The 17,560-nt window shown below is 47.2% G+C and overlaps 1 protein-coding gene across 1 annotated transcript in view; it reads right to left on the bottom strand.

Annotated features, from left to right (window-relative positions):
* Positions 1–17,560, bottom strand: part of LOC132448320 (low-density lipoprotein receptor-related protein 1B-like) — a 191,513-nt gene that overhangs the window by 92,303 nt on the left and 81,650 nt on the right. The window contains 9 exon segments of the mRNA XM_060039484.1: positions 668–709; positions 712–882; positions 3,233–3,478; positions 5,919–6,119; positions 8,497–8,679; positions 10,960–11,130; positions 12,394–12,474; positions 16,236–16,352; positions 16,667–16,726. Coding sequence (XP_059895467.1) covers positions 668–709; positions 712–882; positions 3,233–3,478; positions 5,919–6,119; positions 8,497–8,679; positions 10,960–11,130; positions 12,394–12,474; positions 16,236–16,352; positions 16,667–16,726 — 1,272 coding nt within the window.

The following is a 17,560-nucleotide window of genomic DNA, read 5'->3' as shown; positions in this document are numbered from 1 at the left end:
ACTCTCTCTCTCACTCTCCCTCTCCCGCTCTCCCGCTCTCCCTCTCTCTGTTTCTCACGCTGGTCCCTCTGCGTTTTGGATGGGTCCCCGTTCGGGAGATGTGAATCCTCAACGGGGTGCAATTGTGGAGTGCGGGGGAGAGAGAGAGAGAGAGAGAGAGAGAGAGAGAGAGAGAGAGAGAGAGAGAGAGTGAGAGAGAGAGAGAGAGAGAGAGAGAGAGAGAGAGACAGAGAGAGAGAGAGAGAGAGAGAGAGAGAGAGAGAGAGAGAGAGAGAGGAGAGAGAGGAGATGGTATCGGTTTCCCGGCGCGTCGGCGCAGAGCGCGTGTAAAGACTTGTGGTATAAAAAGAACCTCAGATCTGTTTTATCACAGCAGGAGAGGAGGTGTGAGCGTCGCGGGTTGATACTCCACCAGGGAGGGTTCCGTTCTCCTGCCGGCGGGGGCGTGCACGTGGCTGCAACAGTGCAGTTATACGCTATGTGATTGGCATAGTCCTGCGTGTGTGCCACCGTCTCAGAACGTGGCTGTGTGCGTGCCCGCGTTCACGAATGTGCACATGTCTGTTTTGGTTTGTGTGCCAGCATGTTTGCGTGCGTGCGTGCATGTGTATGCTTGCGTGTGTGTGTGCGTGTAGATATGGTTTTGTGTGCCTATGTGTGCGCGTGCCAGTGGTGAGCGCCGTACCGCCGGTCTCGGAGAGCCTGCCCTGTAGATCTTATCCTCCACCACATCGGTCCAGTACAGCAGGCTGTGATTAAAGTGGAAGTCCAGGGCGATGGTGTTCCTCAGGCCCGGCACCAGCAGGCTGTAGTCCCGCTTGTGCAGGTCTATCCTTCTTATCTCGTGGCGGATGGAGAAAATGATGAATGCCTCGAAGGGATCTGGTCCGGAGGAGGAGGAAGAGGAGGAGGAGGAGGAGGAAGAGGGACGATGGGGGCGGGGGAAGAGACACAGAAAATAAAACAAATGAAAACACAACAAGATTTGGGCTAAAAAAGTGCCACAGGATCTGCGGTGGTACCTGGCAGAACAAGAGGAAGACAATGTGCATGCCCACGGCTGCGAATGAATACATGCCACACACACACACACACACACACACACACACACACACACACCACACACACACACACACACACACACACACACACACACACACACACACACACACACACACACACACACACACAGCGCAGTGCACGTGAACACAAGTGGGCATGCTCTCCTGCACAAAACTACACACACTCAGACCCTGACACACCATCTTCAGAACTGTTTGTTCCTCCTCAAGACTTATTTATGAGGCTCTCGGAACAGAATCCACGTGCAATTAAAGAGGTCCCCTAGCCCGGGAGAGTGGGGCCCCGTAGGCCCCAAGACCCGGCGACCAGACAAGCCCTTAAGTAGACGGCAAATGGAGCACGGAGCATCTCTGGCCGCCCCCGATGTTTCCCCTTTCCCCCGCCCCAGCCCCTGTGATTATTTATTTAGCTAGACCCGCGATCTGCAATGCAAATTCGAAACCCAGACGAGCACCCGCAACTTCACAGGGAATCCAATAACACCTTTGTCAAGATTAAATGAGGATGTTTGTGTTTGTGTGCGAAATTTGATTTATGTTGGCGCTCCGTACAATCCTGCCGGTGCCCGCTTCCAATGGAAAATTGCATATCCTATTCCTTCTTTAATGTAAGATTAGAGCCGAGACCACCATCAATCTTGGAGCGAAACAGAGGAGCGAGTAATCAAAAGGGGCTCCATAAATCTGAACCTGACAAGCCAACCGCGAGCACGTGCCCATCTTCTCTCCGAGCCAAGGAGCGCGCACGTGCCTCTCCGCCACGCCGCCTCAGCGAGACGCTCATTTAATAACTCCAATCAGAAGCAGCCCGCGGTGAGCGTGCTCATGTTGTTTGTGTGGCGGTTTGATTCAATAAAACATTAACAATTTCAGTCAAACGCGCGTTGCGTGTGTGTGAACGGCGCTCGGGGAGGGCAGATTGGAGAAGACAAAGGAGACGAGCGAGAGAGCGGCCGCACTTTAGCTCCGCGCCGGCCCCGACTAGAGCGACGACCCCGTCGGGTCAGCATCAGGTCTGCATCAGCGCAGATCAGAGAGGAAGGGTGCTTATCGCGCGGACGCCTTGACATGTTTTACGCTGACACCATTTGAAAACGACCAGCCCAGTGCATCCCCATCTTCTACCATTCGCCGGTCCATCTCTCTCCCTCTCTGGCTCCTCAGCAAAACCCTCAGCAGCGACCTGCAAGATTGCATTCACACGATTCATCCTCAGCTCTTTGCTTTTGCCACTGTACGATTTCCCTTTGAGAAAAAAGTGAGTTTGCAAGTTGATTTTTGAAGGTTTCTCTTCAAATGTTTCACCTCGAATATCAATGTGCAAAATTCCAAGCTACAATAATTTTTTAGAAGGCCAAATAGATTTTGTAGAATTTATTAAAATGTCAAGAGGTGAAAACTAAAAACTAAAATGACGCTCTACAGATTGTAATATTAACTGTTAAACATAAAATGTAACTATGCTAAACCATGTCCTGCTAACATACATCCTTTACATATAGAATATCTGAATGTTATTAAAGGTGCTATCAGTTCATATGTGTGCAGTGAATCATCATAATATGGTGTCATGGTTCAAGGACACCAGAAAAGCCTGGAAAATGTATGGAGGTAGATCTATAGAAGGCAGTATTGCCTCTATAGATATTGCACCGAACAAGACACTAACAAGGCAGGGAAAGTAACTGGCAACAAAGCCAGGGGCCAAATATGCGAGGGGGTCCTCATTAAAAGGAATGCATGCACTCACATACTGTACACCGACATTTCTAGAGACAAACCCACTCACTTTGTCTCTTTGACTCTCTCTGTCACTCTCTCTCACACACATACACACAGCATGTATAACCTAAACACACACACAAACAAACACAGTAAAGTCATATGCACACATACATAATGCATAGCAACAAATGCACACATATAACCCAAGGTTACCTCATACACACACACAGAAGTCAAGATAAACATACGGTATACGTAACATACACCCACACACACCCACACAAACCCCCCCCCCCCAAACACACACACACACACACAGCAGTAAGCACAAACTGACAGCTTACACAACATAAACACACGCACACACACAGACAGGTCATGCGTCTCCCCCCCCCCCCTCTGCTGACCTCTGACCCCCAACCTACCCGTGCTGTGACAGGTGTCTCCGTCCGGGTCCAGTCTCCAGCCGGGGCGACAGGAGCACTTGACGGTGGTCTTGTACTGCTCACACACCTGGCTGCAGCGCAGGTGGCGGCTGCAGTAGTCCACCGCCTCGCAGGTCTTGTTGCCGGCGTCCAGGTGGAGGCCCGGGGGACAGGAGCACACCACGCCCTTCCCCGGGGCCACGGTGCACTGGTGGCTGCAGCCGCCGCGCGCCACCAGGCACCTGTCTGCAGGGGCCGGGAGGGGAGGCGGGAGGGGCGTTAGGGGGGTCAAAGGAGGACGAGGATGGTGATGATGATGGGGATGATGAGGAACATTTGAACATTTTCAACTCATCGGACCAATCGGGTCAGTACTTAAGAACGTTAGCGTTAAGTGTTTGTACTTGTTTAAATAAATTATTAAGCAGTCAAGTAACGGTAATTGGTTTTATGTTCTTACGCTGATAGTCACAACTTTGAGTGGGGGCCATTAAAGATTGTCTTGGGGACAGTGTCTGTCAGACACACTGGCCAATTGAATGCCACTGGGCCAGCAGCATTAAATGTTAATGGGATGGATCAGTAGGAAATACATACAGTACACCCTTCTTCTGATAATAATTGGACAGTGTCAATGTGGAATTCTTTATGCGCTGTACATTTTGAACAGCATATTATCTATTGATGCCATGTGCATTCATTTTTAACAGAACTTTAGAAGTCGGCTGAGAATGGCCTGGATAGGGTCCAAATGAAAAGCAAGTTTTAGTATATTTATTGTATTATTAAAGTTATTCAATCATTTTTAAGCCAAATGTCCAGAGATCAAAACAAGCATCGACTCTGAGCCTCAGGCCAGTTAGTGCAGCGGGGGGCGATGAGGGATCGGTGGTTGAGCTATTGTTTATCTGACGCTATAGGGAAAGCCATTACATAATGAATGGGCCCACTGCAAAGCTCAGCTGCATGACCGTGGAGAGACATGGCAGGATTGGCTTTTATTGTAGTAACGGCCTCAACAAACAAACAAGAAAGTTGCTCAAGAAGACAGTATCCTGTGCTCTGCCTCTAAGACGCAAAACAGATCAGAGACATGGAATCGTAGAGGGATAAAAACACTGGAATACACAGCAAGCGGGTTGACTTGGTGGGCTGTGTTTTCTAGCAGCTGCCAGGTTGAGATGAAAAACGGGGCATTGGTTAAGGAGCGATCGTGGACGGGGTCTCTCCCACGACCCCCGCTTTGCTGAGGGGCCAACGCTCAGCGGGGGGGGGGGCCCCCGAAACAAAAGTCTATCTGGGCAGGCTGGATCACTATCGGTTCCCCCCGTTGTTTTTCAAGGAAGAATTAATCCCCCTGGAGAAAATCAATCGGCCCTCAAGGTCCCCCCATCCCACTTACTGAACAAAGAGCAAATAGAATCTCCGCTCTCTCTGGCCGTCCCTCTCTGTCTCCCCCCCCTGAATTCCCTCCACTATCCAGGCCGAGGATATCCTACAGGGACTGGCCTTCGGAGGACTCATGTCCAGTGACACTCCAGTGGAAATGAACCTTCTGTGTCCACACTGCTCAATCAAAGAGATTAGACCCCCCATGAGGCCGCTCACACCAGATCGCATCCCCATCCGTCTAAAGGATGCCCGGACAAACACGTTTAGAAAGAGCACACAAGTGTGCGGCTGGAAACGAAAAATAAAACACAAAATGAAATCGAGAAAGGAAAAAGGGCAGGCATAGTGGTTTCGTCCCCGTCCCCCCCCCTTGCTTTGGTCTTTAGATCAACACAGCATCGTCTTGAGGCCCTGAGCAATGGTGGGCTCTGCAGGATTCTCTCTCTTTCTCTCTCTCTCCCTCTGCCTGTGTTTATTATGGGGGCATGAAAAATTAATATTAAAGTTGGCACAATTGGGCTGTGGTGCCTAGCTGAATCAACCTGGGGGGAGAGGCTGGAAAAGACGACGAGAGAGCACAGGTAAACGATGGCGGCCAACGGTGGAGTGGGAACAGCATGAGGATGCACGGTGTGATGGACGCGGGAATAAATGGTTGAATTACATGGTTGAGGGATATTTAGTGTTTGTTTGTTTGTTATTTTTTTGTTTGTTTATTACTTGCAACCACATGCCCCAATGCACTATAAATACACTAGTCCTTCAAAAGCACTTGAAGGGTTTTTGAAGGGCTAACGTCGTGCACTATAAACACAATGTTAGCCCTTCAAAAGCACTTGAAGGGCTAACAGTGCACTATAAACACAATGTTAGCCCTTCAAGCAATTAATTTTGACAAAGGATACAGTGATTGCCATAATCCTTTGAAGGCAATGGGAACTTGACCTTGTCAGATGGATTTCCACTCAAACAAAATTATGTTTTTTTGGGCATCCTGAAGTCTTTGTAGGCAAGCTTAACATTGCAACCACAAATACATATTTGTCGTACTATTCTACTAGCAGCATCAATAATTTATGAATCCTGAAAACCTGACGGTTCAATAAAGATGTCACTACTTGTCTGCCCCGGTTTCCCTTCGGATGTGCCATGCTGCTGCCTGAATCAAAAACACACTTTCACTCAATCTTCACTCTGCATGAACTTCAATCCTGAAAAAAACACACACCACAACACCCCCCCCCCCACACACACACACACACACACACTTTCTAGCGAAGGCGCGCTTCCTTACCGCAGATGGGCCCTTCGTCGGAGCGGTCGGCGCAGTCCACCTTGCCGTTGCAGATCTTGTCGGGCGTGAGGCAAGCCGAGGTGTCGTTGGCGCACGGGTACTTGGGCGGCTTACAGACGGCCGTCTCGCAGGACTCCTCGTCCGAGCGGTCTTCGCAGTCGATATCGCCGTCGCAAACCCAGCTCTTGGTGATGCACTTCCCTGCGATGTTCAGGGGGGGGGGGGGGGGGATATCAAGCGTGACCGTATTGATTCGCATGAAAGAGGGTTTGCTTGGAACACATGGAACACCTCGTTCCAGTGTGTAAAAACAACGCGAAAGCCTCAACCTTTTACATGCGATGCTAATGTTGTTGGTGTCTGCCAGGGCGCTTTAGCTTTTAGCGTGGGGTGCTCTGAATGAACAACAGCGCAGTGTTTAGGACTTGTAGAAAGAATTGGCAACACAACTGGTTGCTGGGTTGAAACCTTCCGAAGGAGAAGAAAACCCCTTGATGTTTTCATAATATGTTCAGTCGATCGCGGATGAACGAAGAGCCCTGATGCACAATTCATCAGCAAGAAACGGAATGGAGAACGGGCTCCCCCGACAGCCCTGTTTGGCCTACGGATCCACGACCAAAAGATCCAGCCATTCATTCCTTATTGAAACCTGCTCGTTCACCACATTTGGCCTAAAAGGTGCAGCGAATGAGGCTGGTTTGCCAGGCCATTGAGCATGTACATGAGTGACTTCTGTTCCGAAGCTGTCTGCACATCACTCCGGTTGAGGGCCTGTAACAAAGCTCTCTCCATATCTGAACGTCTGCAAAACTTTTGCATTTGAGACATGTGGCACAGACACACAGACACGCACAATTGGTATCAACACTAAAATGCGATCATAGCTCTGTAGGAAAAAGGTTGTCTTCTTTGATGGGCTCAAGGCGTACACTCGTACACTTTATGAAGTAATTGCATATTTGAAATAATCTTCAGTCGGATGCGGAGCTATTTTCTCTCACTGAATAAACATGAAGTCGAATGTGCCAAATAATTTTCCTGGAGAGCTTCGATCAACACTCGACACCAGTACGTACACACACACACAGACAGACACACACACACACACACACACACACACACAGACAGACAGACACACACGGTGGGGTTAGAGCCCATCTGAAATTCCCTTTACAGTACAGTGCCGAGCGAGGCGGGGCTGTGAAGGGGTGGAGGAGGAGGGCGGTGGACGTACGCCAGCCCATATCATGGTGAATGCATTCTGCCAGGTGAGGCTCGCAACGCCGCACATCTCCAATTACCACTCGTCTCCATCAAAGCTGGCTGCTGGAGCACGGCAGCCCCCAGCTTTACGCTCGGTACCGGATCATACGAGCGGCGGCGGGAGAGTTTAGCGACTTGTGAAGGTATGGGAGGGATACCGCGCAGGAAGTTCACACGCGTGCGCGTATGTGTGTGTGTATGTGTGTGCGCGCGCGCGCACGTGGTACTTTCGGTCCTTTGAATAGGTTGAATTAACTACAGAAGAGGGTGTGTGAAAACATCAGATGGCATTAGTTATTTCGATTTGACATAATATTAATGTCGAATTAATATTAATGGAGCTTAGTGCAAGTGACTAAAAGTCTTAGTAAGTAAGAATGTTGTCAATTATTCATGTGGTTAATTTCTCTACATTTACTTTTCACCTCACATTTTCTCATTTAGCACACAGTATGACTTCCTGTTACAGGTAAACTCATGAAGGGGAATTAATTAGGCATTACCGTAGATACAACACTTTGAATAACTTTTGTGTACATTTATAGAGATGTTTATATATAGATATGATTCATGAAGAAATGTGCCCTTGATTTCCCTCAACTTCCCAATGAAAGCCGTTATTAATGCAACACCGTAACCTAGATGTGCAAAACAAATAAGGAAAGGAGATATCCTCTTATCTACGTGTTTCCATAAAATGAGAAAAATATGTTTTTGAATAACGTTTTTCAACTTTGGCAGTGACCTTGAGAAAAAATAACAGATAAAAGGAAAAGCTCAATGCTTTTAAAGTTTGATATGTGATCCAACATTAAAATGGGCCAACATGTCCAGAGAGAGATTTTCTACTCAAGTGCTGTTAACTTTTTATATTTATTTGGGTCCCTGCTCGATGCAGTGTGGACAACTCCTCTTTAAATGATTTATGAGCAAATATCCCACTTTTGGCTCAGTTATTTCAGGTGCATAAAAATGGAAGCATGGAATAAATATATTTCATCCATTTCGTGGATGAAATACAAAAAAAAATCCTGATAAATAGCGATAAAGCTGGTACTTAAGCCCATGATAACGGAAATAAAAAACATATTTTTCTTTAAATACCTTGGGACTACATAATTGACTTGAGGCTTGGCAAAGAATTCACTTTTTACTATTTGCGTCGACATCAAAAAAAACCTACCCCTCAAAACTCAAGCAAAGCGCTATCTCGCTATTAATATCCAATACCATCAGAGGCTGGTGTGAAAAAACCGTGTTTCAGTTGTGTTAATGAATCTGAATCCGAGGGCCGCGGACGGAGACGGATTACCGGTGTCTTTGCAGGTGAACTTGGCCTTGGGGTCGCACATCCTCTTGGTTCCCTCGCAGCCGCTCTCGTCGGTGCCGTCGTCGCAGTCCTTGTCGGCGTCGCACCTCCAGCGCTCGGGAATGCACGTGCCGTCCACCACGCAGTGGAACTCCTCGCCGCTGCACTCGATGGCGGGCGGGAAGACTGCAGCGAGACACGGTGAAAGAAACGCCACGTGACCGAGAGAAACCGCAGACGCTGGCTTTGCTACAGCACCGCCGCATCGGACTAGTCACCGTTTCACTCATTTAGTCAAATACCTTCAATCTTTTTATCTAAAGTGACTTGAGTACAAGAAAAGCAGAGAAAGATATGCTTGGTCTGATGTCAATTGGGTTCTGATCGGTTTATCAGATGACAAAATTGTGGACTTTGGGGTTCGAAGACAGAACCGTTTGGCTTGGAGGATGACACTGATCACCAGACTACCCTACCCTCTTGCTTCTGGCTACACCAAATGATAGTCGAGGAATGTAACGTTTGTGAATGTAATGCTACTTGAAGGGGGGGAACAAGGTTCTGTTTATGCATGATTGTGCATTTTACTGTTGGCGTGAATTGAAATAACTGACCTTGGATGGAATGATAAGTGAATAAACAAAGTAAAAGTAATATAATCTGAATTTTTACTTGATTATGTTATTTTCCCATCCTCTAGATTTAATTACAGAGTTCATTCGATAAAAAAAATTGGTCTTTTCTTTACTCTGTACTGTGTTGCAGGTATCTAATATCCAGATATTAGTCATATCTGGCTTCATCGTGAAGTGAGTTGCTTTGGCAAAAAACAAGGTCTGTGTCATTTCAGGTCATTTTCTTCTAAATAAAGAAACAAAAAATTCTACATTGTGATCATCGCAAATCTATTCAGAGAATGAAATGTAATGGTGAAAGGCCTTCCATGTAGAGGCCTCTACACATTACCATGACAAAGTGATGAATTCACCATTGACCCAAACAAGCATTGCAGTGTACCGCGATGTCACGGGAGGATCCCAGCAGTGTGATGCGTGCTTTTTGTTTTTTAAAGACAGCGCTGTGATTGACCGCTGGCCTGATTGGACCCGACTCCACACCCACTGCAGTCAGCCACTTTGCTACTGCCAGACATGATGTGTTCGCATCTCTGCTCTACGCATCTAGTGCTTTATACTTGAACGGCAGAGCTTGAGTTTCCCCGCCGGCGGTCTGAGGGGCGAAGAGATGTTCCTTCTCCCATGGGGGGGGGGGGGGGGGGGCCGACATGGTGGGGCTAGATAAGGCTGCGGTTCACATCAGGAAACAATTTGATGAATAGTGTCCACATCCTGGTGACAAGCTACTGAGCTGTGAGGATGTCTGTGGGCCGGTGCTTTCAGAGGTGTTTTGTAGGCGATGGCGTGTTTTTTTTTCTATTTTTGGGAACACGGTCAAGATAGGATGGGTCACGCGTGAGTCTGATCCCTTCTGACCACAGGCTAATTAATTGTTCAGGAGTTCAGGTATCCTGCAGTGGCCAACCAGTGTGAGACAGATCGCAGACACACTCTATGCTATGAACACGGTACCCGCGGTCGCCTTGCGGGGCTCCTCTGCAAACAGCAGCCATTGTGTAATGTTGCTGCAGCGAGGTTTGTGTTTATTATGCAATACACCAGGAGGACCGCAGACGTTGAACACATTTCGGATTCCACTCTTTAAATCCATCTGCATCCGTGGGTATCCATCACTAATCAACTTCATTTGTACTGAGTTCCCCATGTTGATGATGATGTGCATATTATCAAAATTGAAAAATCAGTTAGGTCACATATAGATTACCGCCACAGCGAAAGACTCAAATTGAAGCCATATGCCTATTCAAATGAGGCCCGGGTAATCAGTCGCAAATGCATCGGAATGTATTCCCAGTGTAATTCTGCGTTCAGTTCATGCAAGACAGATTTTAAGTCTGATGTCTCATTTTGTGAGAAAAACAAGGCAACTGCTAAAACTAATATCAACAGCCCCCATGACATAACATCCAGCCAGACTTCTGTCAGAAGCGGCACAGGCTCGATTGCAAAGAGCCTTCTGCCAGTTTGAATGTACACAATGGATGTCTGGTCATGCAAGATTAAACCCCCCCAACAGCTGTCCATAGGCTTCTATACCGTACACCAGGGGAAACGACGACGCGTCGTCTCGCTTCCACTACAGACGGTGAGGGTCACGTGCGGCTGTACGCGACTCAAAGGCTTATCCCAGTTACGTGAGGTCCTTGACAAAAAACACTCTCAAGAACACGCACGCAGAAAAAGGCGAACGGAAACTAGCACATCGGATTCTCCCGGAGACAGGGAAGAACTAAACATCCCTGCCCTTTGAAGTCGGGTGTGTAAAACTAAGCTGTTTGTGTCGAACCGACCCCCCCCCGGTCCTCGCCGGTAAAACAGTCTCTCTTACTGGCTGACGAGCCTCCGCAGGTGGTGTTCTCGTCGCTGAAGTCCCCGCAGTCGTTGTCCCCGTCGCAGGCCCAGTGGTCGGGGATGCAGCGGCCGCTGGAGCAGCGGAACTGGTTGTTGGAGCAGGAGTGGACGCACCCCTCCTCGTCGCTCCCGTCGCCGCAGTCGTCCTCTGCACACACACGCACACACACACACACACACACACACACGCACACACACACACACACACACAGACACACAGGGCACCCACATACACACACACACACACACACACGCACACACACACACACACACACATACACACAGGGCACCCACATACACACACACACACACACACACACACAGGACACGCATCCCGAAGCACGTGGGACACACACACACACACACACACACACACACACACACACACACACACACACACACACACACACACAGGGCAAACACAAACAGACGCACACGCATACATACACACATACACACACAGACATACAAACACACAAAGAGGAGAGAATGATACACATCCAGGGCACCCACACAGACACACACAGGACACACACAAACGTGCAGATCACACACAGAGGTTTAGCAAGTGTTTGACTAAGTAATTCATTCTACTAGTGAGTTACCGCTTTTGACCCATCCTATCTGTGTTTGTGTTTGGTTTCACCAATCATCTCTGTGCCAGTTAATTCCTCTTTCTGTTTCTTGGTCGATTGGGTAATTGGTTATTTGGGTGTGAGTGAGAGTGCGTGTGTGTCTCTGTGGGTAGTTGATGACTTTACCAGGTGGCAGCTGGTAGAGTATATCAATGCCAGGGAGGAGAGACCTGTTGCAGCCTCCATCTCAGCTAACAAGACCCCCAGATACTTAAAACAAAATGGAAATCGGCTGGTCCGCCTGATGAACTGCTGTTGACCACAGTGTTTTGGACGGGGTACAACAACCTGATTTGTGGGCTGTTTGATTAATGACACGAGATGGAATCATTAAATTGGTGTCGTTGACCAATTGCAGGCAGCGATTGATTTGGGAGCATGTGGGGTGAGTTCACTAGTCGGGGTGAGAACCCTGCACAAAGAGAGGTGATCGGAAGCCGCGCTTAAATTTGGTCGCTCACCTGCCATTTTGTCTGTGCGAACGGGGGCAAACTTCAATTTGGGTTTCAAGTATACGGCCGCCTTTAGTTTAGCTTATTTATTTATTCAATTTATATTTATCTGTGTGTGGATTATTAAAGGCTTGGTTACTCCTAGGCAGCCAAAACCAATCGCAAAATAACAACAACAAATGCATCCTGGGCCAATTGCGGCACACGATGCAGTCAATGTGTTTTGTTTGCAGTTTGATTAAGCAATTATAGGAAGTGAACCAGCAGAAATGACCTCGTCAAAACAACACTCCACCAAATCAAACATGTTGAAGGTGGCCTCACCTGAATCACAGTGCCACTTGGCGCTGACGCATCTGCCGTTGGAGCAACTGAACTGAGTCAGCGGTTCACACGTGGGGAAGGCTGAAAACACAACAACTGCCAAAATAAGAAGTGAACCACTTTAAACCCAGCTTTGGGAAATAACCGCCTTTTTTGCAAATTGCCCGGTTGTCGCTAATGACAACTTTTGATAAATAAAGAACGATGCCATTTAAATGTCTGAGTGATGCAACGGGACATAACGCACAGTGCGGTGGCCTACAGAGCATTGTGTGAGGAGGAGGGTGTGTGCAGTCATGACTTGTTAATGCCTAGTGTTCACGCCACAGTGAACATTATGCCCCCCGTGTTGCCAGTGTTGGAGCTTAGTTGTTACAGCAGAACAGTGTATTTTTAGGCAAGGGGAACAATGGCATTTGTAGGCTTTGCGGAGGTTCTGTCACACAGGAATTGCGGCTCTGCTACGCAGTGTTAAACCACCAGACCCATATAATAGCAGACAGTCATCTCTGCAGACACAACGATCCAAATCACTTTGGAATACGTCCATCATCGCTTTATACTGTTGGGTAATGAATACCACCATAACGAGGAGCGAACCAAAATTATATCCTAATTGACAATTATAATTGTGCAGTGTACTTTTAATTTGAAGGGAGCTTTCAGAACGAGAGCAGCAGGATATCAGCGAGTCTTATTAGATGTCTATTGCGTGGTCATTTCAATTCATTATTGTGTCGCTGTCAAAAGTTAATTTCTTGTCCTCATGTTGGCAATGTTCATCATTATAACAGAGAATTTATTATAATCCTTTTGTTCGACAAAATGACAGTTGATCATAGATTTAGTAACCACAGCTAGGACAAATTGTTTAAGAACAATGCAGAAAATCATGTGTTGTTATTTTTTTGTCCCATGCATAACTTGACGTACGTTTTTAAAACTACGTAGTTAAAACGAGCTGACAGGCTGAGTGAAAACAAGCTGACAGGTTACGGAAAAGCTGGTGAGGGATAAGTCATCCACATTTAACATCTTATGCTTCTATGTTTGTTTGAATATATGTTCCATATATATTTATATATATTTATATAGCCTTGACTTTGTATTCAGGGAATAATTGGGATGAATTTATGATAACATCCGCGCATTTAGACAGATCGCTCACATCAAAAAACAGCAGCAAACAAAACCAACCACGATCATTAAAGAGGTAAAGATGAAGGATGAGTTTGCAAGCGCTATTCTCTCGGGTTTATCTGAATAGTGTAATTGACTGAACGCCCAATTGCCTAAACACTTCAATCAATGCAACGGGCAGCAGCCACCACCAGGACAGCAACACAAGCTAAAGGACTGCTGGCAGTTTGGGGACTGAGCACATTGAGTTCAGAAAACTCCCCAAAAACAAATAGCTCTTTTGATATGCCGTCACCAAACGATGGTAGACCACACTAGCTACTATCAAAGAGTTTTGGCTTAATCGACCGAAATAGCTTACATGTGGCTGGATGTTTTTACGTCTGTATATACAACACATTTAATCGGTGCATTAGAGACCGTCGCATGAAATTAATCCTGGTTACTTTATTGCGATGTTGACGAAATAAAGAAATAAACTTTCAGGCACTGAGGTGTTTGATGGTGACGTGAGGTTAATATGAGATACTACGAGACTTGAGAAGAAAGTCGAAATTAAAACAAGCGAGTCCTTGACACAAAGTCGAGGTATATAGCTAAAGACATAAAATATTATGACGCGTGTCTGCTGCGTGTGCCATGTTTTATCGACAGACGCCGTTGAGGGAACGCTACTTCAGGCAGCCGGCGACATACGCCGACGTCAGTCGGCGTATGTCGGAATATAATAGTTTGGATCGGAATACAATAGTTTGGATGGTCGTCTGTAGATTTTATGTCATAACAGTCAGGTGATGATAAATATACCGTTAGCAATTATAGAGTTATTTTGAGAGGCCGTCAATGTGTCAGGTTCCCATGTAGCTTCAGGCTGCAACATGGAGATGCACACCGAATCCGTGGTCTACTTCCCTGACACACACTATTGTCTCAACAGCGTAAGGCATCTGGTATTGGGAATTTAGCGTTCATTAAAAATGCAGCAACCGTCCATAAATAATGCTAGCGTGGCGTCAGGAGCTCGACGAGAAGACCCGTCGCGACATCTACTTAACTATGGACAAACAAACCGAGCAAATGAGCAGCAATGTTTGAATGGGCCACCACTCTCCCGCAGTGTCCCGCGTCAACCCTATGTGTTCTCCAGCAGAGTAAAGCGCGCCGAGCCACAGTGGAGAGCTGATGCTTGAGGAGGCCCAGACAACGGTATGGGAGAGAGTATGGGCTTTCTTAATCCTTTTCTGCCACTGCACAGCGTGATTATGATTGAATGAACCCATGCATGGACTTTCATGACTGCTTACACTCTGGCTGTGTGTTACCGAGCACTGAAGCAGCCTAATGACACACAAAAGGTAGTTTGGGCCCCATGGTGGAACCCCCCATACTGTGTGGAGCGTTGTGTTTTGTGTCGCGTTGTATATTGAATTGTTGTGATTTGTTGCGTTGCGTTGTGTTTGGCAAAACATCAGGCAGTAGAACTGGGTGGAAAAGACATTTCTAGATCACCATAGAAATACGATAATATTCAGATAGTGCTGGAGGGTAATGAGACAAGGTTTCAGAACACACAACTCATTCAGTACCTCAAACAGTGTCAACTTTGAATGTCCTTTTGGCCCTCCGGTGCAACAGTCGTTAAATATTATCAACCTTAATTCTGCAGTCATGCCTATCTTTGTTTGTTTGTGTGTGTGTGTCATTTTAAACACACCTCCCTCCACCGTCTATAAATTGTGGTAATCTATCATTGTCAAACTTTTTGAGGGTAATCTATGTCACCAACAGGCTTGAATGTGTGTGTGAGTGTGTGTGTGTGTGTGTGTGTGTGTGTGTGTGTGTGTGTGTGTGTGTGTGTGTGTGTGTGTGTGTGTGTGTGTGTGTGTGTGTGTGTGTGTGTGTGTGTACTGATAGAGCTGTCAGCGGGTGGTATTGTGTTCTAATAACAGGTGCCGCTATGCATCACGAGCTGTGCCTTTGAAGAGCAAACACAAAATTTGACTTGTGAGTCACCAGGTGCTGCATCTTTCTAAGGTTATTTATTTTTCCGCCCAGGATAAATTACTTATCAGCCCGACTGCTGGCTTATCAAACATGGCCACAGATCCTCTCGGTAATTCCTTTGGATGTGTAAAATAATGTGCCTTAAACAATGTGGAAGGAAGCCGGCCAGCATGACAATATCTGCTTCCAAAAGACAAAGCGTTATCTGTGGTTTGCACGGAATGTTTTTCCATAAAGCCATTGTCCTTGTTCCCTTTGATTCGGTCTGCATAATGTACTTCTTTGTGCAACAAGCCCAGGGGAGCTCTGTGAAACTTTTGGTGAGGTGATTTTCTTTATGATTTGCTTACTCATAAAGCCACCAGTCCTCCAGCTACTGCCTGTTAGCACACCTCCACACCTAAGATCTAGGTTACAGAGTCTCCGGATTTGCTTTGACATCACATACGATGTTCCTGACTGCAAGGCACGAATCTGAAAAGGTTTTTTCCTCGATGGCTGCTTTAATAGCCGTCTTCAATTCACTCCGGCACAATCGCAGACAACAGTTCACCCCAGAGCATAACTAAAACAAACCGAGTAGGCACAACCATGTCCCACCCAGCCTTACGACCGACACGGGCTTTTTTTTGCAAAGCTCAAAGCGTGCTGTGAGGGATAATTAAACGGCGGGGTCGCCGTGACATCTCAACACTCACCGCAGGAGGACGTTTCGTCTGACTTGTCGCCACAGTCGTCGTCTCGGTCGCAGCTCCAGGCCTGGGGGATGCAGCGGCCGTTCTGACAGGAGAACTGGTCTGCCTGGCAGGGCTGGGCTGGAACACGTCAAAGCAATGGGGGGGGGGGGGGGGGGGGGGAGAGAGAGAGAGAGAGAGAGAGAGAGAGAGAGAGAGAGAGAGAGAGGAGAAAATCCTGTCATAAGTCAATCTACACGGTACGTGTCGGGGCGTGGCACGTGTGTGTCTTCCCTCCCCGGACCCCCCCCCCCCCTCCCCCACTGCCGCCCAAAGCGTCTCTTAACGATCGCCGCGTGACCGAGAATGTCAGGGTACCCCACCCCGACGGCTGCTGCCTCGCGGCCCATCACGGTGGCGGCTCAATCAGGCGCAATACGGTCACTCTATCTCACCGGGCCCGCCGTCGACTGAGGACTCGGGGCAGACACACGCGGGGCGCACCCGGGAGACTTCTTAGGGGTGTGTAATATGCACGTCAATCCGATGACAGAGAAACATTTATCTTCCGCCGGCTAATGCCCACTGATTGAACCTCCAGGACTCCTGAGCTCCGGCGGGCTCTGAAGCACCACAGTAGATATTAGGGCGGTGGGAGCGCAGGTGAGCTGAGTGTGGGGATGGGTCAATCTGATAGCCCCCCTAACTGATTCTGACACGCGGTTGTGGGCGAGGCAGGGCCTTGTAGGCGCTAAGGTTTCTTTGATGCCAGAAAGCCGCTTGACACGATGAGAATGATTGCACCGCAGTTGTAAGGGGGGGGGGAGATGAGTGCCAGACAAGAAGGGGCGCCTTTGTTTAGTGCTTTGATCGCTTAAACTCATAAATGATGGGCCAAGTTTGAACCAATGCTTTCAAAGGCTCAGGCTTTTAAAAAAGATAGCCCATTGAAGATGTTGTAGCTGCGATCATTAAGATTGAATTATGCTTCAAAGTTTTGATACGTCGTTTGAAAATCATTATTTCCTTTTTGATAATTTTAAAACATTCTTCAGACAAAAATATTAGCCTTCAACACACCTCCAGATGGTATTATTATTCTGAATATTATCTAACATTGAACTTTCAGAGGATTCGGATTCTGACTGTTTGGCAGTTTGGCAGAATTTGGAAGAAGTTATCAGTTACTCTAATCCATATGGTATCGGTTGCTCTAGGATGTGAATATTATTGGTATTTGCCAGTCCATATTTTTGTTTCTCTACTGCATGTCAAAACTGCAGAGAAGGTGTTTCAAACTATTTTTTCTAATCTGTTATTTTTTAGCAAAAAAAGGAAATAAAATAAAA

This window comes from Gadus macrocephalus, chromosome 20 (genome assembly GCF_031168955.1).
Source record: "Gadus macrocephalus chromosome 20, ASM3116895v1".
NCBI classification, from domain to species: domain Eukaryota; kingdom Metazoa; phylum Chordata; class Actinopteri; order Gadiformes; family Gadidae; genus Gadus; species Gadus macrocephalus.
This window is presented reverse-complemented; position numbering and strand designations above follow the sequence as displayed.